At 45.9% G+C, this 26,136-nt stretch overlaps 4 protein-coding genes across 8 annotated transcripts in view; 2 read left to right on the plus strand and 2 right to left on the minus strand.

The window, feature by feature from the left end:
- Positions 1 to 26,136, plus strand: part of LOC100121893 (eisosome protein SEG2-like) — a 49,417-nt gene that overhangs the window by 10,324 nt on the left and 12,957 nt on the right. The window lies entirely within an intron of this gene.
- Positions 1,470 to 19,498, minus strand: LOC103316600. 4 transcript variants are annotated; one of them, XM_031932242.1, is made up of 7 exons: positions 18,327 to 19,498; positions 17,107 to 17,275; positions 14,578 to 14,730; positions 6,089 to 6,197; positions 5,405 to 5,609; positions 2,092 to 2,173; positions 1,470 to 1,900 (listed from the first exon to the last, which is right to left on the minus strand). In XM_031932242.1, the coding sequence occupies exons 2-7, from the start codon at positions 17,257 to 17,259 to the stop codon at positions 1,712 to 1,714; spliced, it is 891 nt and encodes a 296-aa protein (XP_031788102.1). In that variant the 5' UTR covers positions 17,260 to 17,275; positions 18,327 to 19,498; the 3' UTR covers positions 1,470 to 1,711. The 4 variants fall into 4 exon arrangements, with proteins under 4 accessions (XP_031788102.1, XP_031788100.1, XP_031788099.1 ...); XM_031932240.1 differs by lacking the exon at positions 18,327 to 19,498 and adding an exon at positions 17,782 to 18,054 and having other exon boundaries at positions 17,107 to 17,689; XM_031932239.1 differs by lacking the exon at positions 18,327 to 19,498 and adding an exon at positions 17,749 to 18,054.
- Positions 21,129 to 23,181, plus strand: LOC100121961. Its single transcript, XM_001605514.6, has 6 exons — positions 21,129 to 21,779; positions 21,960 to 22,145; positions 22,219 to 22,360; positions 22,431 to 22,592; positions 22,666 to 22,791; positions 22,909 to 23,181. The coding sequence occupies exons 1-6, from the start codon at positions 21,650 to 21,652 to the stop codon at positions 23,057 to 23,059; spliced, it is 897 nt and encodes a 298-aa protein (XP_001605564.1). The 5' UTR covers positions 21,129 to 21,649; the 3' UTR covers positions 23,060 to 23,181.
- Positions 22,940 to 26,114, minus strand: LOC100121943 (ELMO domain-containing protein 2). Its single transcript, XM_003426981.5, has 3 exons — positions 25,663 to 26,114; positions 25,300 to 25,356; positions 22,940 to 25,153 (listed from the first exon to the last, which is right to left on the minus strand). Exon 3 carries the CDS (start codon positions 24,740 to 24,742, stop codon positions 23,804 to 23,806), a length of 939 nt encoding a protein of 312 aa, XP_003427029.1. The 5' UTR covers positions 24,743 to 25,153; positions 25,300 to 25,356; positions 25,663 to 26,114; the 3' UTR covers positions 22,940 to 23,803.

Consider the following 26,136-nt stretch of genomic DNA (forward strand, 5'->3'; position numbering starts at 1 on the left):
GTGTTGGAATCCGCTGCCATAAGCTTATCTCTAACACGCGGACAAAAGAATGGAAAGACGAGAGCCCGCGCGCGCAAGTTAGCCGGAGAAAATTACTCGTGGATCGCGCGCGCGCCCCCCGCGCGTAATCTCAATTTAATGACTCAATTTAATACCCCGCAGATATCTTCCCCCATAGCTCTCCCTCGGATGTAGGCGTATATATACGTATATTCACACGAAGAGGGAAAGAAGACACGGCGTTAGCGCATCTGCGGATGAGCTAAGGAAGATTTCGGGCTAATGAAGATAAATAAACCGATTTTTGCCGGGGCCCGCGAGGGAAATTCCTCTCTCTGTCTCTCTCTCTCTCTCTCTCTCTCTCTCTCTCTCTCTCCTTCTCCGGCTTTCCCGCACCCGCCCCTCGTGGCCGCGAAAAGAAAGAAAAAAAGCACTCGCCTACTCTGCTGCTAACGAGCTGCGGATCTCGCGCAGCGCGAAAGGGGGATTATACCTATATGCACTCTCAGCTCTCTGTACGCGGCGCAGAGCCGGTCGGATGGGTTGGACCTCTAATATCCGCGAATTTGGCATTCGGGCGCGAATAATTCAGAGAAGCTACGTATAGTCGGTGAAATACACGCGCTGCGGCTCGGCATGAAAAGTTTTCTAACTCTCGGAAAAATCGAAACGTAAATATTTCAACGCCGCTGCGAGAGAAAATCACAGCCGAGGGGACGAGAGGGAGAGTGAGAGAGAGAGAGAGAGAGAGAGAGAGAGAGAGAGAGTGAGAGATAGAGAGAGCGCGCTCTGCAGCCTATATAATCAGCGGGCGAAGCTCGGCCGCTCGTATTGTATGTACTGAAGGAAAATTCTCCTCGCGCACAGAGAGGGAACTCGATCATTGAGATTGTGAACTTATCTATTTTTAATGCGACGAGAGCACGTGTTCGGGGCTGTAGTGTAGTGTATAGAGAAACTCTGCATGAATCGAGCGAGTGATGCATACGTCGCGCATAACTAACTCTATACACAGGCAAGTTCGGTATGGTAGTAACAGACGGTCTATAAGCGAGAGACGCGTTTCCGCGAAGCGTTCGCAAGTTCCGATCCTATCCATACTTGGACTGAAGTATCAAGTTTGTCAGCCCTTCTCTAGCGCGGTATACTGTGTGCTCGTTCCGTGACTCGTTATGGGAGACAGCTCGACTGAGCTGTATTGAGAAAATTATCTAATCAAGTCCGACGGATAGACGCTGGCAATATAATTCGCGGACAACAGAGGGCTTCGCACAAGTAATTGTAAATACTGCGTGTCTACACCGAGCGCGGTAACGAAGCAATTCCGACCACGACTCTCGTCCCTGACAACATTCTTATATATACATGCAGGATGCTCGCACAGCAATTGTGAAAACACGCCATCGCGTCGAGCGGAGAATAGCTGTGTGTGTGTGTGTGTGTACATATATATATATATATATATATATATATATATATATATATATATTTGTCAGCTCCCGTATAATTATCGCCAGTCGAAACTCGCACAGCCAGAGCATTCGCTTGTGCAGTAGCATATACGCGGGCGCACACATGCCCGCACGAGCTCGATCGAGACTCGACGTATCCTCGGGCTTGTTATTAAATTATCGAGAGGCAGAGGCTGTACAGTGCGGAGGTTGCACAGCGGCAGCGGAGAAGCGAAGCTATAGCGGCTCTGCAATTGAATTCAATAGACGGAGGCGGCGGCGGCGGTGATCGAGGCCGGCGCTGCAGGTACTGTCCGGTAGAGAATATCGTTGAGATTGTTGCGCCGGCGGGCGTGATCGATGGGTGCGCCGTGGCCGGGTCTACCCCAGAGTCGACGCCACGTGTCGAAGTGTCGTCGACAGTTCTCGCCCTCCCTCCGACGCTCCTCCTGTATAACACAAAAACACGTGTGATGTTATGTACGTGTATACACAATATGTATACACATGCTTCTCGAACATCCAATCCGTGAGTGGCCGTAATCATCTGTACGCATCAGTGTATACACACGTGCGCATGCATTTATTTCCGCGATTGATCGGAAATGTATTACAAACGTAAAGGCGGATATCATTTTACCATCGCTCGCTCCTGCTTTCGGCGGACTTGCTCGGCGAGCTCGTTTATGTAGTCTCGATTGCCCGAGTTCAGGGCCCTCCAGCTGCAAACAGAGAACGGGGACGCTTGCGTTAGTCTGTGCGGTACTCGTTTATTACTGTTTGTACGCATATGTATATTTTGTATACGTAGTTGGAATAACGGCGATCAAATCGTGCGAGAAGCAAAGTAGAGGTAAAGAGAGAGGAAAAGCAGTGGGCAGAGCGAACTGATGTATCTGGATATTCACTTCGGGTTTAATTTAAAAATTTGAGATGAAACAGTTTTTCAGCACCAGCCATTTAATTATCGGTGCGGAGCTGTTGATATTCATCTCATTGCATGGATGTACCCTTCGCGCATTTCTATACTATTATATTATATTATAATCTCGTGAATTTCAATTTACGAGTGATGGAGAAAGAAAAGCCAAATCAGCCGAGTTGTATTTGCACGTGCGAGCATTGATTTAAATTGTAATGACGTGCAGGTTTGCGATAATATGATTTTACATGATCGAATATTCGCATTTCGCATCGATGCAAACAAAAATCGTCCGTGTGATATATACGATTTGAATATATTTACGCAATGCGAGCGCGGCGAAGCAATTTTTTTATTCAGAAAATATTTACATTTCGCGTATTTATTTTGACGCACGATCGGCTCACTAAATTATAGTCCTCGCAAATAATGTTCAAGTTGGACGGTTAACTATTTACCGATTGCCCAAATATTGCTCGTTAATTGTCGATCCGCCTCTCCTGAATCAAACATTATTTCGATGCAAATAAACTTGCAATAAACTATCAATCTGCTCTCCATACGCCGGTATCGAATCAATATTCAACGTATAATATTTGGTATCCTATTCAACACGACTCAAATATCAGTTCCTATATATAACTTGACCAATTTTATTGTATATTATGCAGAACAATTCTCGACTAATTGAAATATGTAATCATGCTCGTATCATATGCTATTATATATCTTTCCAAATAAAACAACGTTTTGGATCGCATGAAAGACCGACTCCACCAAAAAAACTCGGGAATGATAGGTAAATTAAGAGTTGTTTCCTCGCGCAGATCTAGTCGAATGCTCGATTAACCGTCTTAACGCTGTACATATATATGTGTTGTGCTGCTATTCAAACAAACTTGTCTTCTCGTGTGCCGTGCGCGACTCCCAATTCAGTGACAACAACTCGAATGGAAATTGCATTATCATGCACGACACGTCCCATTAAAGCCCGTTTAATACCGCGTTGCATTCGAGGAATCTTACGGGTATGCGCCCTCGACCAAAAAAAAATTACGAGTAATGCGCGTATGATAACAAACAAAAATTACTTCATACATTAAATTAAAAACAATGCGTATAAATGATAAGAAGCACCGTTATTAACAATACAAATTAAAATTGCAGAATTCGATGCTAATCCGGATATCTTGTGCATAGTTGATTCGCATGAATTCGTTATCCGACGAGAATAACAAGTTCGACGCTGTTATTTGTGTTCTTTGATTTAAATTTCATTCAGCGTTAATAATTCAGCGCGCCGGCGGAATTATTCATTCGAGGGAATTAAATTTTTGCTCGAACTCTTCCGTGAGCAGAAACAACGCGCCAACAATATTTTGTCCAACCTCGAACGCTTGGTATACGTATGCACCTTCGTACGCGAGATCTATAATGCGCATACCTTCGGAGCAGGAGAAGCAGCTATAGCATCGAACAAATCTAATAATATCCGATTAATTAGCGCGCGACTCGCAGAGTCACACCCCCTCTGCTTTCGCGCGCGCGCGCGTATTATGCATCGCGCACACGGCTTCGTGCGCACAGTATATCCATAAACAACATAACGCCTCGCGAGCGCGTATTCCATTTGAGCGTTATCCAAAGTGTCCGCGATTATGCGTACCGCGCGCGCACTTCTCTCTCTCTCTCTCTCTCTCTCTCTCTCTCTCTCTCTCTCTCTCTCTCTCTCTCTCTCTCCGCATGCTCCCTATCCATACACGCTCGCGCGCAGCCGTATAGCATCGCGAATATACTCGCCGATAGATCAGTTCGCAGTTGCACGTGCAGGTGCCGTGCATAGGTGTGTGCGTGTGCACAGTCGGATCAGGTCTCTACTGATCTCTCCGCGCGACAATAAAGCATCATTAGCGCTATCTGAAACGTATAGAGATGAGAGAGAGAGAGAGAGAGAGAGAGAGAGAGAGAGAGAGAGAGAGAGAGAGAGAGGCTGCGCGCACGCGCCGAGCATCGTACCGAGCCTATTATGATGCACGTACTTGGCGGACGATCGATGACAGAACTTATTGGGCCAATGACGCGCGCGCGCGCACACTGCAGCGTCTTTGCGGATATGCGAGCGCAAGCCGGATCGCTGCACATTATGCTGCTGATGACGCTGTTGCTACTGCAGCGCGGAGGCATACGGGGAGACGAATTGCCGTGTGTAGCCTAAGGCTGATTGCCATCCTTGCGATGTCGAGCTTTGCGCATTAATGCGCAAAGACGAGGAAGCGATTTCGCCCTGATTGAGACTACGTGTGGCTTCCTCGTTACGAGGAAATATTTGGAATGAAAAAAAAAGCGTTCGGTAGAATTTTTACAGCCCCTTGATACCTTGAAAATCTCGTACAATACATATTGAATGCGGCGTATAGGTGCAGAACGAGTTTATGCTGCTCAACGGCTTAATTACCTGTAATGCAACTACGTCCCTCGAGTATCGTACACTCCCAACTCTGCAGCTAGGCCATATTGCTCCTCCACAATGACGAGAGACGCACTTATGAATTGCGCACTACGTACTATCGGTCAACTGCGTAAAAGCAGCTAAATTTTCGAAAACGCGAATTCCACTGGCCTCGCTCCAAAGCCGACGCGCCGCTGTAGCAATTATTAGTCTAATCCGCGGTTAACATTTCCGAGAGCGAAACACACAGAGGCGGGTATCGAACAAGCGAGTTTATATATACCTGTATAATATAAATCCGCGACTCGCAAGCACATATACCGCGCGGTGTACATAAAGCCTCTATACGGAAGTCTATACGAAAAGCCGATGACAAACCGCAACGTCTCGGCTTTTGTACGGCTGTATAAAGAGCGCACTCTAAAACCGCTCGAGAGGCAGTGGGTTCGATGCGAAGAACGCGCGAACGCAGCACAAATATAACATCCGCGACTCGCGACTATTGTAGATGGACATATTATTAGGTGCACCGTGAAAAAAGGGGGGGGGGAAGATCGCTCAACTGCACGTTTGTCAACTTACGAATCTATCATATATCCAGGGCGAGTAGCGTCCGTAGCTACGTGTCGGCCGGATTGAGTTTGCCGGCTGTCGTGGCTGCAGTCGTGCAGCCTCCTGCCGCTCCTCAGTAGAGGCGCGAGCTCGACACCCCCGTCCTCCTCCGCCTCCTGCTTGTGCAGCAGCTCCTCGTGATGCCGCTGCAGCCTCGTCGTTCTTCTCTCGGTTGCTGCACACACACACGCGCGCGGAAAATATGTATGTACATGGCGTTATGTAATTTGCTCTACGGATACGTTATATATACACATGTGTATGGTATGTATAGCTGCGGCGCACGCGTGCCTGGGCGACATTTTTGCGTGCGGCGGGCATTGCGCATTCTTCGCGTGCGCGCGCGAGTAGCTCAGAGTATTCCGAGCTCGTGACGCGCGGCGAGACTCGATTTTTAAAATTCGCCGCCGGCGCTGCGTATAACTATTAGCTGCTCGTGCACGAGCGGGGATAGGCTGAATTCTTTCATGCGCCGGCGTTGTAATTTTCAAAATTCTATTCCTATCTCGACGCGTACCCTCTATCGCTTATCGCCGCAACGCACGTATATGAATCGATATGCGGAATTTTTCCATACCGGTCTATACGCTTGTATGATGATAATGATATATACATGTATAGTGAGAGCAAAGCTGTATTATCTAAACAGTTTACCGTGTCCTCCGTCCGCGTAATGACCGTAGCTGTCGTAAATATTGCGATCGGAATCATGGTACGGCCGGTCGTTCCGCAGCCTATCCATCATGGATCTCGTTCTCCAGCCCTGAAATCAAATATTCGAACTGTCAAGTCTATACACAACTCGTGTACGTATATTATATACACAAATAACGCATTAGGAAAATATCTCCGCTATGGAACGACTGCATATAGGCTACGCGAAAAAACTTACGAGTACAAAGTTGTACCGGGAATTTTCCGGGAATAAACGAAGAGGAGAGTCCGCGCACGTGTCGGAAAATTATCCCGTGCGACGCGATGTGCAAAAAGTACAGCCGTGACTCAGCGCTGAAAATTCGTTGCTGTCCGAAAAAATTTAACTCGACTAGACTTGGCGCAGTGCGCTGCGCGCACTGTAGTAGACTATAATTTCATTAACTTATTAAATGGAATATAAATGCTTGATTGATATTTTTAATATTTGTTTTCTATCACGGAAATATATCAAACTTTACAATATATGATTCATTTCGCGCTCATATAAATTTCAAAATTGCCGCGGTTTCGTCGCCAACTTCCTTTTAAAATTTTAAGGTTATGTCTCGAGAATAGAATAGTCTCGAGAGTAGAATGTCTCTAGAATATTATAAATACACAAATTATAATTTGATATGTATTATAGTATTATATTACATTTTTAATATTAGAATCAATTTTAGAAATCAAAAACAAATCAAAAAATTCTAACGATACTTTTGACGCATGCGCACTACATGAGCCAATCATATTGACGCATTCTTGGCTTCACTTCATTCGGTCATGACTTTTTTATATAGGGATGCTGCCGGAATGATTCTCATCCTCTATCTTGAGGCGGCGTATATAATACGGACAGACGCGCAGCTCATCTAGAAAATATAGTACCGTGAGATTTAATTAACGTTTCTCGAATTTGTCTGTGTGCAACTATCCCGCTAAAATGATAGCATGTGTAAAAAAATCTTTATTAAAGCAACAACATCATGTCAAAGAATGAACAGCATCCATGCCAGCGTATCATGCCCGTCTCATATTATATTACGCGCCAAACACACGTGCACCGTAGGGATGCGCTATTCTCACAGTTAATACACTAATCCATGACAGGGCTCTCGCGCGAAGAAGACTCCCATCATCCATAGTCTGAGGTATATTTTTAAACGGCCATCCACATTATACAGCTATACGCACGCGCTCCCTTTCTCTCTTTCGCGCGCGCGATCGTTATTTTCATCCTTTGTTTAGCTTCTCTATAATGCACAGCGGCGCGCGAGCTTTTCCCCGACGCACCTATGTACACAGTATATGCACACACTCGCACGCTCGGACATATAGCTATACGCAAGACAGCAAACTGGGGCGAGCTTTCTCTCTCTCTCTCTCTCTCTCTCTCTCTCTCTCTCTCGCTAATAAATTCCAGTTTAAACTTTCATCCGGTGGCGCGGCGGCAGCGACGACGCCGCAGGAGGATCGTTCAATTAGATATTTCTCCTCTCTCAGGTGTCTTTCGTTCCCGAAGCCCAGCCGGCGCTGGCAGCGCAGCGGCGGCGAACCTCTCGCGATTTTAATTAAAAATCAGGAGTTTAAACCCGGCCAGATCCCGAGATTCAATTATTAAAGCCGCGCGAGCTCGCCGTAGGTGTGCAGCAACCACCTATACGTACATGACACCCTGCACCCACACGAGGAAAGATCCTGCATACACACGTTACGCTTCGGCAGCCTTGCGCTTTCGCGCGCGAACCTCTGTATGGATTTTTTTGTGTCTTCTTCCTCTCCCGCGCGCACTTGATTCCCCGCTACGTTTATATCCTTTTAATCCTTTTTTCCGCGTGCGCCTTTTCTCCCCGCGTTTGCGTTATCATTTCAATTATCGCCCTAGCCGAAGACGCGCGTACACATACGCACACACACACACAAGCTGACTTTGTGCGGGTATGTGTGGGTTACGCGACTAGCTTACACGGAATAAGCTGCGGAAAATCGTCGGGCTCGTTACGCTGCAGAGCGTCGGCGATGTATAATAAACGCCTCGGAATATTTTCTCGTAAAAGCGCGTGTATATGGGATGTGAGCGCGCGGAGCAGGCCACGATATTAACGATAAAAATTACCATGAAAATAATATAAATTTAGAGCGTAATGCGCGCGATCTTTCAGCCCTTAGTTGCGCGGGATGGTCGAGGATAATAAATTTCGAAGTGCTCCGAGGTATAATAATTACGCCTGTGCATTATACACATAGCTTCGCGCACTTCCTGGACCTGCGCTGATCTTATATGGTTTTATATAACAACATCCTTATGGAGTCGCGCTTACTTAAGTGACGTCTGTTTCTATAACAAGTGCGCCCTTCGCAGTTTTCTTTCGACAAAACACAGCACAGGGTATCGCGGGGAATCCCACCCATCTGCATATTTTTCCATTTTTCAAGCCCGTACACACAAATGCGTTGAAATATCGAGGGCTGATGTGCTGCCGAGAGATTTGCCTCCAGTGTCGCCTCTCAACGCATCATCGTCAGCTCGCCTCGTGAAAAAAAAGATGGCCCACTCTTTGCCTTGATTTTTCTCCCCCCGTGGAGAAAAAAAAACAAGCCCTTGCGCGCGCGACCTTTACGACTCGATCTCGCGCAGCCTTGTAACGTAAACCCGCGGTATACTGCTGCGCCTCTTGCGCGCTGTAGCCTGACGTGCTCGCGCGCGCGAATCTCGTATAACACGCGAAATCTGTTTCCGCAAACGAGACCGCGCGACTAGATTGCGTCCGCGTATAGTATTCATATACGCGAGACGAGATGAGCAGCGAGTGTGTATACGGATCGGAAACGCTTAAATTGGTATCAACCATATAACGTTAACCGTTTTAATATTATTGTCGCTTGGGTGTACTGCCCGCAATCTCCGCGCAAATCTCGCCCGAGCGTTTCACTGTAGGTCGCGCTTGCTGCCGATAATTGCGCTCTTTTTAGATACCCCTCGTCGATATTTATCCGGCGTAATTATATATAAGAGAGGACACGGGGGAAAAGCGGTGCGCGCGCGCAAAAAAAGAGGAATATACTTTAACGTGCATAAGCGCGCGGATCGATATAGTCGCTCCGATGAAGCTTGCTCCTGACAGGCTTCGCAACAGTCAAGGGCTTATTAACATCAACTCGTGTATCGGCGCTCACACACACACACACGTCGGAAGCAAGATCGGCGTCACCTCATTACTCCGGGAGTCTGCGCTTATGCACAACCAAATATGGCTGTGCGATGCTCCAAGTATGCCTAACCTCCTGCCGGGGGGAGAAAGGGAGGGCAACGAGTTGCGATGAAATTGCCCGGGTGTAAGTGCATGCGATTTGCTTGTAAAAGTATACTCGAGGCGTTCGCTGTTAATAAAGGCGACGCGAGCGCGCGCGGTGTATTATATTTATAAATAGCAAAAAATAGGAGCAACGCGACGTTCTTCAGCTCGTGCGTCCGTGTAATATATATAGGTGGATAGAAAAGTGAGTGAAGTAATAATTGCAATATTTTTGTGTAAAATAATACGAGAAAAACCCTTTTCATAGAATCGAAGAATCGATACTCCTTGCTCGAATTCGAAGAGAAGAGGTTCGAGCGCACGTCCTTCAAAACAAGCAAATCAACGCATCTATCGCACTGTACAGCGATGAGAGTAATGCGCTCATGCACTGCCCGTATAGCCACCTACACCGTCTTATATAGGATAGCCCATACATACCGAAGTGAGCTCGCGTAGACTCGGCTATATCGCGGTCCCCGATTATATAACAGCATATAGTTTGAGCAGTCACCGCAACCGACTGCACCAGATATAGGGAGAGACGATTCGCGTGCGGCTATTTCGAGCCAGCAAGTATGCATATACCTATGGGCGTACATAGATTGGTGCGCGTCTATTATTCATTAATTATACCACGGAAGAGGAGGAGGAGGAGGAGGAGGAGGAGGAGGCTGTAAGTGCCGCTGGCGTTATAACTGCATCAGCCTGTGGCTTCGGCCTCCCGCAGAATACCTCCCAAAGCGAATTAGTGTGCGCGCACTTTCATTCATGCTAATATAGGTATAATGCAGCCACGCGCGTTGGTTATATTATTCATTGCGGTAGCCTTGATGGTATAGCGCGTGACTTGTTACTTCTTATTTGTCACCAATCAATCGGGAAAGCAGTGCCGCTCGTGACGTGATCTATACTTATATTGATTCTATAAAATAGAGAAAATGTATGTGGAGCACGATTTCGCTTCATCGATTTTTCAAACGACAGAGTATATACGTGCGAAAATAGCATCGATGAAACGAGGATGAGGATTTCATTAAATTCATCCCAGCCACATCGATATTCAATCCCTCGAGATTATACTCGTAGAGAAAAGCAAACTTATATTTTTACGAAATATTTCTTTCGGTATAGTTTCGACCCCGCCCTCCCGCGCCATCTGCGCCGTGGACGTCGAATCTCGCGCTTCTGGAATTTTCCGCACCATATATACCCGCACACGGGGGATTCCTGGTTAATTGAAAAATTGCGATCAGCAGAAACGTAGCTCCATGACAGAGGGCGAAAGCGCGCGTATTGTGCGCGGCGGACGCTGTCCGCGACCCCGCGCATTCTTCGCACAGGCCGCGATGCCTTTGAAATAAAACCCCGCAGGCGTCGAGTTGATTAACGTCGACGATATTAATTTAGACCGTGCGCACCAGCAGCCTTCCCCATAACGAGATCTCGACAAAAAAAAAGAAAGAATCTGGTCGCGTCGAGCTGGGAACCCTCCGCAGCGTGAAAGTGAAAAAAAGCGGGGGCGACGCGTGAAAAGAGCGAACAAGCATCGGGGTGGTTCCGACACGCAAAGCGTAAAGTCGAGTGCGAGAAAGGAGGAGGTGGAGAGACGTGACGGGAGCTCGCGCAGCTGATGTCTGCAGGGCGGCGAAGGAAGCGCGACGACTGCATAAAAGCCTCGGGAAATGCAGTGAAGTTTGCTGCGTCCCGTCAAACATTTGCCGATTGCATAAAGCGCGCTCGCGCGATAACGAGCTGCGACGCCTCTTTTGCCTCTTTTTTAGACTATGCAGATATAGTATATAAGGGGGAGAGTATGCAAGGGGGGAGCCACGTGCGGCGAGACGAGAATTAACGACTGACGTGATGAAGGTAGTGGGGAATCGCGGGATTGTTTGTAAATATTGCGACGAATCGATAACGAAAGAAAAAGTCTACCATCAAACATAAAAACCTCTCGCGCACCTGTATTGGGCAATTGTCCGGGCAATGTCGTAAATCTCGAACGATAATTACTCGCGCAGTCTTTCAATGCCGTTACATACGACGCGTCGTACCGCGAGTTCTCTATCGAGTCAGTCCATGATTTTTAACCGATAACGCAGCTGCGCAGTGGTAACAAAGCGTTTACGCGCGTGTAGTACAAGAATTATAACGCGCCAGAACGAACTACTGTGCCTCTACTGTAGCACGGGTGTTTGCAGCCCTTGCCTCTGGCGGCTGCTGGCATCGATTCCGCTTGAATTATATGCGCCTGAAGAAAAGCACTATCGGCTCGCGTGTCGTGTTCTGTGTATTATCCTATAGCTGGAAGACCCGGTGAAGAATTTACGTTTGCGTTTCGTTCGATTAATTTAACTTTAACAAATTACTGCACTGACCCTATACCCGCACGGCCGCGTATTTAACCGCACCGGCTGTATTCGAAAATCGATACTGTATGCATATATATAACTCGCGGAATTGTTTGCCGTTTTTCCGCCCTCAGCTCCCTCTTTACTACAGCGCGCGCCTTTTAGCGAGCACTTTCACGCCTCGGGCTCATGCGCCTGTCTATGTGTATACAGTACTATACCGCTCGTCTCTGTATACGTATGTGCCTAAACGTACACACTCGCGTGCGGTGGAAAAAAAAAGCGAGGCCTCGGTATTTTTCGACTCGGCCCGTCGAAGCTCTTTGGAAGTCCGTTTGTATGCGAGCTGCGGTTTTCCATCGGAGATAGTTTTGGCCGGCTCTCTTATGCCCGGGAAATATCATTTGCGCCAGACTAATGCTGCGGAACGCTGATGGTACAGGCTGATTGGCAGGGGATTGCGTAACGCATTGTGGGAGATTTTTTGGTAGAAAACCCGATAGGCGCGCGCGCGCGCGCTCGTTCTTTCGCTTTCGCGAGCACAAAAGCATTTTTCATGTAAGCGCACCTTCGCCGATCGGATTTGTTTGGGCTCGGGTTATTTTTTCCGAGGTGTGATGTATGACGTTCGGAGCATCAGTGGAACGAGCCGCTGTAATGGTCTAATCTTTCGTACGACACTATCTTTTATATGGATAATCAAAAGCTCGTTGAAGCTGCCGTACGACATAGTGAAACTTGCAGCAGCCGCGGTCTACGGGCGGAGATTGCTTATGCACCTGCTGCGAAAATTTAGGGGAGTTTGAATCCAAGCTAATATTATGTGTCCATATATAACCCTGTAATAATACTTTGTTGTTTTATGTGTAATGCGAGAGATCGATTGTCATGACTGTATATAGGTTCGAACAGACGAGTGAAATTATTTCCTTGCAATTGCGTTGATATGAATACAAAGCAGTTTAATAATGATTCGGATGTATTTTGTAATCGAATGATGCGATGCTTACGAAGCCAGAAACGTCCCAATTAGTATATATATTATTCAAATGAACAATAATACCATTCGTTTATATAGAAAAATACAAGCTGTGAAAAAACGTGTATTAATATTTTCATAATTCCTCGAAGCGCGTTTCAACATGCGGATTTCCAATGATTGCTCTGTAGTAAACCACGCTCGGATCTCTCCCATCCGCCAGTCATATAACAAACTGACCTGAAAACGTCGTGTCACATACGTCTAATTGAATTAGCAGAAGTAAAAGTTCACTGTTTTCAGCGTACAAATTCTCTCTTCCGCGAAATCCATGCCCGCGACTGCCGTCTTTGAGCGCAAATATTGTTGACGACGGCTGCTTCGAGTTTCATGTCAAGACGAGATAAAATTAAGAAGAAAGTTTTCTAGGACGCCATCTAAGCGTTTCGTTAAAAGACCAAGACAAGCCCCAACAAATGCACTTGGAAATCCTACTGCGCCGAAGCTCCCTTTTCATGCATCGAGCGGCCACCATCGGATGTAAGTATACACACATGCATGTGGAGGCGAAGGTTCGGAGGGAGAAATATATCGACGCATCGACGGCAGAAAGGGCGCATATAGCGGGAGAAGAGGAGACCAATAACTCGCTGCAGTCTTGTTTAACGTTCCGGCGCATGGAATTCTTCGAGTCCTGATCCTTGCGAGACACGCGAGCGACTCTACGCCGCGCACAAACTGGGCCATATACCAGTCAGTCAAAGGACGTCGCGATATCGATCCTCCGATCTCTCTTTCTCTTTCCTCGCTCACGCTGGGACACACGCGAGAGAGAGAGAGAGAGAGAGAGAGAGAGAGAGAGAGAGAGAGAGAGAGAGAGAAGAGAGATGGAGGAGGTAAACAGGTATCGTATACATGATGCATATAGGGGATTCACCGGTGTATCGGGTAAATACTTGCATCAGCGCGAGCTCGATTTCGTGTCATCTGAATATTTCATTGTAACGGCATATACAGCGAGCTCTCGATGTGTGGGCATCGCTATGCGGATATTTTCAGATAGTGCATACACTAAAAATCAATACGAGAGAAAGAGCGTGGACATGTGAGTTCGGATACAGTTCCATTAGACTTTTCGAAGCTGTATGTGTGTATACTTTCGATACGCCGCGCTTGAAAATTCGTTGCAGCGAGCTTTTACACACGTACACAACGCATCGACGTGTTTGCAGAACGTAATGCGGATCATGTAGAGAGAGAGAGAGAGAGAGAGAGAGAGAGAGAGCCGCAGCGCGCATGGAAAACTAAAGTCGTTGTAGCCAGCTCTATAGAGCTCGGCGCGTTTGCGGGCAAGTACTGCCGAAGGCTGCATCTCGGTATAAAAGTTTCGGTTTGCTCGCCTATAGTATCTGCGCAAATATAAGTACACGAGTGCGCGCACGCTATATATTGTTCGAGGGTATGAGTACTTCGCGCGCGCCAGAACCCACAACTACATTCTCTCCGAGAGCCGAGGGTACACAATAACGGAGCGTCGTGCTAAAATAAGGCGGCTCACTCTCTCCGTTGATTTCGCCTGAAATCTCGTGCCAAAGCTGCGAGTAAATTTACGTAATGCACAAGTCGAATCATACACCCACAGTCGCTGATGCCGCCGTGCACTTTAGCTTATAGGCGAGCAGTGGCTTGAAAGATTTATTTTCCAGACACAGTACTCTGTGTGTATGTGTTTGTGTAAGTGCGCATCCATAGGTGCAGTATATAAAATATACGTAATATACGTGCCAGAGGAGGTCCTGGAGGAGGTGGAGTTTTTACCTGTGGGAGCAGTTCGGAGGAGCGCGAGAGGGCCGAGGTTGGCTGCTCGGATGATGGCTCCAGCGGGACGTTCCTCTTGCGCAGCGTGGAAGCACAGGGCGCCCCACCGCCGGGCCTGCCCCATGGCCAGTAATTAGCCAGCATGCGGCGCAACTGCAAAATTTTCATGCCCCGCGGACACGGGGCCGAGGGATTATTACCCAGCGATGACACGCCTGACGCGCGCCTCTCTCTCACTCCGCCTAATTACTTTGCTCGACGCCGCCACCGCCGCTGATGCACAGCCGGACGACGACGAGATGAGCGCGCGCGTTATACATAAACCCTCTACTCCTTTCTGCCTATATATACCTGCGGCGCGATATAATGTTGCGGCTCTATGCGGGCGCGAGTGTCAAAGCAACCTGTGTTTTCCGGAAGCTCTTCATTCGGCGCTGATGATGATGCCCGGTGCGAGCTTTTATTATGCAGCGGCGCTCCGATGATGAAAATGCCGCTATGCAATATATATATATATATATATATATATATATAATACGTCGACTATATCCGTCGTAATCGTTATCAGCGGCAAGCTCTGATCATTGCGCGTGATACAATATAATACTGTATATACACGTCCGAATGTTTCTTCCGTTTATATATATGATTACTGATGTACTCGCACGTACGTACATGTAACGACCGCGCGAATATACGCGTAATTCCAGCGACTCCTGCATTAAAGGTAGTATCACTACGCGCTATCCGGATTTAGACCGCACAGTTGCGCCGAATGAAATTACCTCTTCTCCAGCGGAGCAGGCCGCTCGTAATTCATCAGAGCCCGTCATTCGCGCGCGGCTATTTTTACGCTCTCGCCTCTCGCGAATATAAAGAGTCTTCTTGTCTTCGTTATCTTTTACGACGGAGCGTCACTCGACACCGCGCACTGGCAGTATATTTTCTCCGGAGTACATAGTCTTGATGCGATCATCAGCCTTTCCGCGATACACTCGAGGGTCGGGAAAAATAAATTTACACGCTTTTTCCCAATCGCGAGGATCGACGCTGCCATCTTCAGCCCCGAAAGCCAAGTGGGCACATAAGCCCCCCCGATACTTAGCGCACGCAGGCGTCAAGATTAAGACGACGCAACCCGCGGCTGCAACCGCTTCCAGTTCGAAAAGACCGGGGGCTTAGTTCCCGACGCAAGTTTCTCCCCGCTGCAGAGCGCGAGCTTGCAGCAAATCCGCTTTACGTCCGCGCGCTCTCTATAACCATCGGCTGCATTTGGCTCGCGGCCCGGGGCTAAAAGCCTCGTTTGTACAAATACATACGCGTATACGCACGCGCTGCGTTCCGCCGGCGCGTCGGTAACAGACAAACGCTTTTAGGCCGTATTAAAAAAAAAAGAAGGAAAAAATGAAGCGTCAGAGAGAGAGAGAGAGAGAGAGAGAGAGAGAGAGAGAGACCGAGGAACGAACAAAAAGGGGGGGGAGAAACAATTTCCGCGACGGCGCAGCGTTTATTGTGCGCCGTAAACGAGCGCGCGCGGGCTCCTCATTTACGAGACTCAATTAAAAATTGCATATCGAGGCGGCTCTCCGGATAGATCGCTGGATAAATAAAAGTGCATTAAAAAAAAAAAGAGCGCGCAGGTGCGCGACCGGCCGCGGGAAATAGGTCGGCACTGATGGTGCTATAATTTTTCCAATTACCGGCCGCTATACGCCGTGCGCGAGCGCGCTCTTTTCGAGTCCGGTGGCGGCGGAGAGCCAGTAAAGCGATATCATGCGATATTTCGCTGGCGAAAAAGGCTTGCGCAAGCCTTTTTTGCGTGCACGAGAGCGCGATGAGCTGAGAGTGTTGTATATATTGTATGCCTGACGTGTGTAGGTATATAGGACGCGGTTGAAATCTTGGAACGAGTGAAAATTCACTCTCTTTGATGTGCAGAGAAAATTGAAATTCGCGCATTTCGTTGTATGTACGAGGCAATTTAAAATGTTCCTCGAAATAGAGAGTGCGTCGGGGAGGCGCAGAGCGTAATTGAATAAGCGCGTTCTTTATGTTGTTTAATTCAAATTAATCCTCAACTTCATCGAGTCGACGTCTGGGTAATTGAACCGCGAATACCGTGCGGATCAGGCTTGAAAGATGAAAGAGCGACAGGATTAATGCGTGAATTAATAATCCAAGATTTTCGATTTTTTGAGCGTCAAGGTCCCACGTTAAACAACAGAATAAGAAGCTTCCGCTAATTAAAAATAAGTCGTTGCGCGACGTCAGACGTTGATACTCGCGCGCGCACTGCGACGTTACACAGCACACGACCGGCGGCTCTCTCGCTTGTCTCTAGATTTTTCCACGAGCTTCGGCCGCGAGAGTGGTCTCAAGTCGGTCCACTCGCGCGTCAACAACAAGAGTGGCTCGCAGAAAGAAGAAGAAGAACAAGAAGAAGCTAGCCAGCGTGCGGGAAAGCCGGGAAGGGAGTGTATAGCGTATATCCGCTGCGGGTATACAGAGCTGCAGACATCAGACACATACTTCACATTGCTCGCGCTGCTTCTGACGCAGCGACTCCTCCTTGCGCGCCCTCCAGATCTCGGTGCCCTCGCGCACGAGGCGTCGCTCTTCTTCTCGACGTACGGCCTCCAGGGCCTCGGGCGTGTAGGTCGTCGACGCTTCGCGGCTCTCCATTCGGACCTCCTTTTCTCTAAAACACGTCATCGCGGAAAAAGCAATACCGTAAGTATACAGTTGGCGGGCTATTCCCGAGCAAGCATACCCTGACAGATAACATAACAGTCATTAGTCGTGTGTAATTTGTTCGAAACTTGCCGATTTTCGCGTGAAAGAACACGGGTATTTGTCGTATTATTCTCTTGCTTTTTCGCTACTCTATTTAATTAATATACTTATATGCGCGTTTCTTTTACCTTCGCTCATCATTATATACTGCGGATATATACACTACCAATCATCCGTAGGCCGACCGCAGCGGTATCGAGATTAATGAACGCAACGCTGAACCAACGTTGTTGCTTCCTTTTTATTTTATTTACTTTGCGCGCTCAGACGGCCAATCAAACCTTTGTCGCAATTTCACGAGTAACCAAATACGGTGAGCCTTTGAAGTACACGTGTACGAATCAAAATGAAAAATTTGTGGTTATTCATCGAGTGTACCTTTTGATAAATTGTCTGCGAGAAATCACATACGGTATACACGACGTCGCTCTTTGACGGTGACGGCAACGAATCCGTTTCCGATTGCACACACACATACGCGCAGTCGCGCGCACAATGCAGCCGGCCGAGCGTGCGCGCCGGCTTTTTTATCATAATGCTCGGTAATTTTCTTTGTTTAGAACGAAAAGCCGTGTTGCGTTGTTGGTAAACGGCTGCAAAAATTATGCAAGAGGCACGCGAGAGATGCGCGGGGAGAAAAACTTTTTAATAGAAACATTTTTGCGCGAGGGAAACGAAAAAAAAAGACGCGCGCAGATGTAACAAAAAAAAAGCGCACGCGCGAGCCGGGCCGAGAAAGTGGAACAAAGGGGAATAAAAGCGCAAAATAAAGTAGAGTTTCAAAGGAAATAGCAGCAGCTAGTTTCACCGGCGCACACGGCTCTCTTTTGAGGCTGTTAATATGCTTTTTAATAGCTATCCGCAGACTTGGTATACTACGAACGTGTATTATATAGCGTGAGAAAAACGTCCGCAAATAAGCTGAACCGTGATATAATTATATATAATGTACTCACTCAAACGGAGAAGCCCGGCCCGAGTTCCCTGAGACGAGGAGGAAGAAGATGTAGAACGGAGCGACTCCGACGACTCGGATGGGTATGTCGGAGGATAAAAGTCAGTCGCTTCGTCGGGCTTGCCGACCATATATACTGTACTACCGCGGCGACGTCGCGCGAAGGTACCGCCGGCCCAGAACCACGCGACCTTCGCGAGTCTTTTCCCTGCTTTGTATATAATAAAAATGCACTGTGGGCTTTGCAGTAGATCCGCGGCATCGCATGTGCAGGCTTATTTAAAATCGGATTTCGTTCTCCGCCGTCGATGTCGCCCTCGTCAACATGATGCATAGACCTATACGTTTGTCTAGTGCATACACGAAGGATGAACGTTAATGATGCGCGTGGGTGACTGAAATATTCAGTCGACTCTCGGCTGGCATGACGGATCGTAAGTGTCCATGTCTGAACATCGCGGAATCGATAGTTCGAAAGCACACCGACAGTATACGCTGCTGATGCGTCATTGATTGAGCCTCAATTTATCAGAGTCGGGAAATATTTTACAAGACTCTGTTCAGATTATACTGACCGAAATTCGCACAGATTATGAATGTGCATTAAGGTTGATCGTCGTAACGGCCAATTATCCGGTTAAAACTCGCGGCCGAATCATTTATACGCGTTTTATGAACATTTCATCCGATATTCCGTAAGAAGCGCATACGAAACACTCATCAGCTCCGTGCAGCCTTAATACTTAAAGATTAAAGTAGATCCAAAAGAGCTGATCCAGTATCCGCTGCACGAGACGTCCGATAGCATCTTGTATATCGCGGCGTGTAATTCGGCTTTCGCCCGTAAGCCGCTCTATAACACACACACGCGCGCGCGCGCGCACGCACACACACACATATACCGAGTAATTTCAGACCTGACGACGAGAATCCGCTGATAGCGCCAGAGCGCAACGATGCAAGCGCGAGGCGGGGCAGGCCTAAAAATAACGATAACACCTATGATGATAATAATAACAATAAACAGGATAGCGAGGTCGGCGGACGCGAAGGGACAACAACAAACAGCAATAACTGCCGTCGCGCGTGAAGTAGCGCGCGAATGCGCGGGGGTAAAATTCGCAAGATTTATGGAGCGCGAGAACGCGTCGGAGCGAGTGCACTTTCGCGGAGCCGTCTGCGCGCACGTTAACGCGTGTATAGATATATATTGACTACTCGAGAGAGAGAGAGAGAGAGAGAGAGAGAGAGACCCGTTCCGCGCACCGGCGTCCGTTCTTCTCTCTCTCTCTCTCTCTCTCTCTCTCTCTCTCTCTCTCTCTCTCTCTCTCTCTCTCTCTCTCTCTCTCTCTCTGTCTCTCTCTATACTATACCTGTTCGCCGTTTTTACATCGCTCATCTGCACGTGTGTGTGTGCATGGATGACTCGACTCGTAAGGTGCGCGCCTGCAACTGTACGATCTTGATACTGCCCGCGATGAAAAAGAAATGCCATTTTTTAATAACGTCGGCTGCGTGACTTTCAAAAATACTAATGAGTCCCTTTCCGCCGCAAATTTGCATCGCGATGCAAATACTTATTCTGTGCGGGAAAGCGCGAGTGAAAAAAAATACATTATACTCAACGCATTCCAATACCTATTTGCATATTCTCGATTATTGCAGCTTTTAAAAAGAAATATTTCGATAGAGTATGTCCTTTGTCATTAGCCCGACGAGCGTCATAAAGCTCGCAAGTTAATAGTATATCAAGCACTCTTTCAGAACGATGGCGAATTTATCTGTACGAAAAATGATTTCATGGCTTCCGCGAATATAAATCCTTATTTCATGCATTAAAGCCTAGCGCGGTGTATTTTATACATATATAGCTATAATGTTACAAGCTTGTTTCGAACCGCAAAAGAGACTGAAAAATTATTATTATTGAGCTCATCGCAACCCTAAAGTGCATTAAAAAAAAGAGAGAGAAAGAGAGAGAGAGAGAGAGAGAGAGAGAGAGAGAGAGAAAGAGAGAGAGAGAGAGAGAGAACGGGCCCCGAACGACAAGCTTTGTATAATCGGTGTATAAAGCCGTGCGCACGCGGAGAGTAATTTTATTTTACGTTAATTTTTAACAACGCGGAGACATTAATCTCATTAATGCGATTAATAACATTTCCGCGCCTGGCCACCATGAATTCGAATGCATATATTTGTTGATAAATAAATCGATCGAGCCGACTGTGGACGATATTTACAGTTGTGCGTGTTGCATTTTTAATATTTTCTTGTTTAAAAAAAAAGATCAGATATGCGGATAATATTATTCAGATTTACCACCCAGTACAACGCAACTAATCACCAAATTCTCATTCGAAATGACGCATCTGTGCCGCTTAATCGCCAAGTGCCAATTTATGTTGAACATATAACTGTGATCACTATGTATAATTATATTAAATATAAGCCGGGCGATTAAATACATTCAAGCGATCACGTAAAGGGCGCTCATAATATAATGATCAAAGTATATACGCGTGGCAAAGGACCTGATTATGCGCGCTATAATTTGCCGAACGATGGCCTATAAGCGCTATAAAGTCACGCTCTGATCTACAGTCCGTGGATCGGAAATATTAACGCGGCCGTTATATCGCGTCATTTTTAACGGCAGACCGGGCGCCGCGAGCGACATAAATTCGCGAAACTGCCCACGCGCGCGCGGCGCGTTATAGTATAAGGACATCTTTTAGGACGCGTTGGACGTTAATTCGAATCTTTGTAATTGCCAATATAGAATTACCAAGAGTCGCGCGTGGGCGTCTATTAATTAGCAGAGAAATACGTGTCCGGAGCTCGTATTTATTAGCATACATAACACGTTTCTTTCGCTTGCCATCGGATTGCTGCGAGGAGTTTTTTTATGTATGCAAAAATTCTACTCAAATTCTATTGTTCTATGAAATATATGAAATCAAAATATAAATGAAGTTTGAAAAAGGGTATCGGATTATTTTTATTAATATTTAATAAATACCCATATTGTTAGTTTTACAAATCAATAACATACGCTGTTATCTTTATTGGACATGATTGGCAATTTGAAATTCCCTCCCTGGACAAGCAGCGCCCTCACAAGCTGATAACCTCGATATGCGCGTATATCGATCGGCTGTGAGCTAATTTCACGCATGCACTTTCGAAAATCGCGCATAACATCAATTTATGCGACGTGTCGCCAGCTGTCGCGGAAAGCTCGCCGAGTCGCCGGTGAGAGAAGATAAACATAAACTTCGTACCTTTACAAGTAGTTGGGACAATTGCAAGTTTTAACAAACGGAGATGTTGCGAATAGCGATTTTTGCGGTGCTCTGTCTCTTCTCCAGTGTAAGCTCGGCGACCCTCGAGACAGTCAGCGACGACGATCTGCTGAATCTCATAAAGACAGAAAAATATGTCGTTACTTTGTTCAGTAAGTTATCCGTTATTATTTGAATATATACGTTGAAAACGCGATCTCTTTATCACGTAGAAATTTCAATGTTTTCATTTCATTTCGATTATAAATTTTGTAGTCGCAAGTAGTTTCCTCATTTATCTCCAATCGTGTAAATAAAGTGTGAATATTTTCAATAAAATCGCCATTTCACAGCCAAAAAAGACTGCGAAGCCTGTGATCAAGTGGAAAACCAGCTGCTTCACGTCAGAGAAGATTTGGTTGATACCTTATCAGCATGGGTAGTGCGGGTTGTCAACAGTCAAATGCTCAGGTTGTACAGTCCTGATAAGGAGCCTCAAGTTATATTCTTCAGACAGGGAATTCCTCTTTTATATGATGGTAAAATGATGTTTTGAATTATATGTATCTTTATGAGAATTGCTGTCTTGACAAATGTTCTTCATTTCACAAGGTCCATTGGATGATGGAGAGGAGATCTTAGCAACTTTCACAGAAAATAAAGAACCAATCGTTAAAGAACTTACGGATGATACCTTCGAGCATTTAACTCAAGCCAGCAGTGGTGCCACGACTGGAGATTGGTTTGTTATGTTGTAAGTAAACTTTTTCACTTTCATCACAGCAGTCACTTGAGCAGAAACTAAAAGCAAATGTTTTTAACAGCTATAGCACGGACTGTGTTGATTGCCAAAGATTAGGAGCAAGATGGGAAGCTGTAGGGGCTAAATTAAAGCAAAGGATAAATATTGCTCGTGTTAATAAGTATCTCACTGGAGCTTCCACAGCTCGCAGATTTGGTGTATACGAAGTTCCTCAATTTATATTGTATGTTGATGCACAAACTTCATCAAATATTTGCTGTATGTAGTACAACATATTTTTTGTTATTTCTCAATAGGTTTAGACATGGAAAGATGTACCGTTATTTGATTCCAAAGTACGATGTCAAATCTTTTGTTTCATTCGCCAAGGACTGGTACAAAAATGCACATGCGGAGAAAGTTCCAGTACCCCAAAGTCCATTGTAAGTTTGCTTATTGAAAATTTTCTCAAATAATTAACAAGAAGGTTTCTGTGTTTGTAAAACATTTATTAGCATGGGTAATATATATTTTACAAATGATTGTTGTCTTACTTCCAGTGATGACTTTACTCAAATGATAGCTCATACATTAAAGGATAATCCTTGGATAATGAAACTCGGTAGTATCACTGTTGGTGTGTTGGTAATTGTGACAGTCGCTAGTAAATTAAGAAAGAAGGCTGAAGCACCGCAGAAGAAGAACAAATAAGTGATTAGATATCTTCAGCAGCAAAATGTATATATGTGTAAACAGAGTGACCATACAAACATGTTTTTAAGAACTATTTCAGTTTTATATTTGATACAATAAAATAGAGTTTCTTAAAAGAGTTCTTGCTAATCTATAGGCCAACAGCAATTAATACCCTTAGTTTTCTATGACTTTTGCAATAAATTGAATATTTTCTTTGTACATCTACACTTTAAGTTACTACACTTCTTTCTTTCTAAAATGTAATCTTGATTTTTGTACAATGACAATGATCAAAGAAATAACACTATTTTGTAATATTGTGCATCCCGAATTTGTAAAAAATATAGGAATGCTGTCAGAGGTATTCATTAAGTCTTGGAACTTTAAATTAAATTCTCAGAGCTCATAGCAGCGGCAAAATTATATCACATGACAAGACACACTATGCGTAATATGTATTAAAATCGAGCACCACACACAACAAGCGTCTCGTACACTTCATACCCTTGCACATCAATATTTACACATAAAAATCGGTAAAGAAAATAACTTTCAAAATTGTGCCACACTCGTATATAGATAAAATATCGAATTTCTCTTCGAATTTTCCCTATTTGAAAGAGATCATCATAAGCTTAAAGTATTTTGAAGTAAAAAAAGATGAAAACAAGAATATCTTGTAAAAAGGCCAATTGTCAGAAATATTTCACGAAAAGTAATATCGTTGCAATCGCCTCAAACGCAATCCTCGCACTTATGCTAAATATTGTCGACTGATAAATTTATCCTAAAAACAGTCGAGGGATTGGCAAGGGCCATTCTGATATTGTTCTCGAATTTTTCCTGGATGGAAGAGAACTCCATAATATTGCTAGGTTTGGATTCGATCCAGAATCCATCAAACTCGTAGAAGAGGTAACAGTAGAACTGATGAAAGGCACGAATCGATGGTAGAGTTTTCGAGGAATTGTAAATATGCGTCTTGGCCGATCCATCCTTGAGAAGTCTCAGAGCCATACTCGTCAAATTGATGCCGACGATGGCAAAGGCGTAACCATACCTCGGATGCATCGAATGCGAGAGCACGTGGGTCGCGGCACTGGGATACTCCTTGGCGAAGTAAACCAGATTCTCCAGTCCGAGCATGCCCATGCCGCGGAAGTCGGTCTTGGGGTCGTCGCCTTGGAAGCCGATGTCCTGCCACTGCTTGGTGATCCTCGCCTCAAGCGGGTCGTACGGCATCAGCAGGTCCCAGAGCTTCAGCAGCAGACCCTCGTGCGCCTGGTTTTCCGAGTCGTAAGGCGTCTGCCTCAGCTCCTCGCACTCGACGCAGAGCTGCCTGTAGCCCCAGATCAGCTCGACGCATTTGCCGAACGCCTTGGCAAAGTCCGGATGGGCTGTGGGGTTGATCTTCTTCGTTATCAGCACAGTCCTGATGGCCTCCTCCAACATTACCCGCTCGGACCTCACGGTTATCCCCCGCTGATTCGCGATGTCGTCCAGGTACGAGAGCAGAGACTTGATGTCGGGGTTCCGAGAAAGCCTCAGGGAGTACTCGACGGCGTAGGTTCGAGGTGCTCCGGAAGGCTCGCCGTAGCATATTCTCTGCAGCTCACACATGTGGGTGGTGTGGCGCAGAATCCATTTGATGAATGGCCGCAGGTACCAGCTGATCAGGGACCAAATGTACCGAAACATCCTTCTTATGCTATTCAGTTATTATTAGGCACCATTGATCACTGTAAAAGTCGTCAAAATCTCTTTGCAACCGCAGCCTCCTTCTCTGATCGGCTCGGCACGCTCGTGCGTATTTACAAAGAACTATATCTATACAAATATGTATCACAAATCGCTATCGATGAGTCGTTTAATTGCTTTTACGAAATACTGACTAGATGCGTTATATTTATTGCTGTGTTTGACGTCGCCCCGACGACGTGGATGGAAGCTTTATTATCTTCACAAGGTCGCGTTCGAAAATATACTTGAGATTCGTCTATTTTTACTCACTTGACCCGTCTTCATTGTTTTAGACTATGCTGTATACTATTTAATGTTTTGAATAAATGACGGTGCAAGGTTGTTCCAATGTACTTTTTCCATATGTATCTGTAACAAGAGCAGCAATTGAATTCCCTATAATTTGATTAAATATGCAATTAAATCCAAGTCTTTCGATTACTAATACATAATTCGTGTTACAGTAATCACTTTATTGAAAGACTGATGAGTTTCAGTAGGTAATAAATATTCACCTTAAAAACGATATGTGACGGCGATTCAATTATTCCGATCGTTGCCTCGAGTACGACCTGCAATGATTGAATTGGTGTATTAATAAACTACTCGACACTATACGGAGAAAATTTTCTGTCAAAAAAAAGGTCAAGGATGCAATTTTGAAATATTTAATAAACAGCTATTCGTCGACGTGTGCTGATGAAATAATAAAAAGCAGAGTCTACGACAGTATGGCAAATAGGTATGTCTGTTTTCCATGTACAACATTTATTTTATTAATAAAATTTCTCAGTTATAAAGCACCTATTTCAGTTCTAAAGCAATCGATGCCCGCAGGGTCAAAAATAACCTGTATCAGAGGTGAGCACGATACTTACGATTATACTCCTCTTGTGTACACTATACTGAATGCATACACAGATCAACTCCGTCTCGTCCAATTTTCCCTGATTAGACAACAATTCCCAACTGCATCGTAGTAGGGTATGTACAATTCAATCTTCGGCCGCGTCTACCTGCAGCCGCAGTCCAGCAATTATGGCGTCTCTTCGGAAGGTATAAACTGCACCAGTTCAATTTCTCGAGCAGACAATGTTATACTTGTAAGTAGCAGCCGACGAGCCTTCGCTAGGACGTCGATCGATGCGCGAAGAGTAGCCGCGGCAACGTTAATTCAGGTACACAATCCACCACTTATTAGCGCGCTAATAATCGCCTGCAGCGAGGAAGGGAGATAGAGCAACGAACGTGGATTGTATCAGTGCGATGCCATCTTGGCCATCGACCCTCGCACACACGCGCTTGCACTGCTGCGGTGCGCAGCTGATGCTACACAAAAAGTCCGATGAGCC

Source organism: Nasonia vitripennis, chromosome 5 (genome assembly GCF_009193385.2).
Source record: "Nasonia vitripennis strain AsymCx chromosome 5, Nvit_psr_1.1, whole genome shotgun sequence".
NCBI lineage: Eukaryota > Metazoa > Arthropoda > Insecta > Hymenoptera > Pteromalidae > Nasonia > Nasonia vitripennis.

Bases quoted from the DNA above. Each gene is read 5' to 3' on its own strand.
- LOC103316600 (XM_031932239.1), bottom strand. From the start codon at position 17,846: ATGTGTGTGTGCAATCGGAAACGGATTCGTTGCCGTCACCGTCAAAGA. The intron at 17,276-17,748 runs GTACACTCGATG...GACGTGTTTTAG, and splicing joins CGCAGACAATTTATCAAAAG to AGAAAAGGAGGTCCGAATGG. The intron at 6,198-14,577 runs GTAAAAACTCCA...ATTTGATTTCAG, and splicing joins CCTCCGAACTGCTCCCACAG to GGCTGGAGAACGAGATCCAT.
- LOC100121961 (XM_001605514.6), top strand. From the start codon at position 21,650: ATGTTGCGAATAGCGATTTTTGCGGTGCTCTGTCTCTTCTCCAGTGTA. The intron at 22,146-22,218 runs GTAAAATGATGT...TCATTTCACAAG, and splicing joins AATTCCTCTTTTATATGATG to GTCCATTGGATGATGGAGAG. The intron at 22,593-22,665 runs GTATGTTGATGC...ATTTCTCAATAG, and splicing joins GAAGTTCCTCAATTTATATT to GTTTAGACATGGAAAGATGT.
- LOC100121943 (XM_003426981.5), bottom strand. From the start codon at position 24,742: ATGTTTCGGTACATTTGGTCCCTGATCAGCTGGTACCTGCGGCCATTC.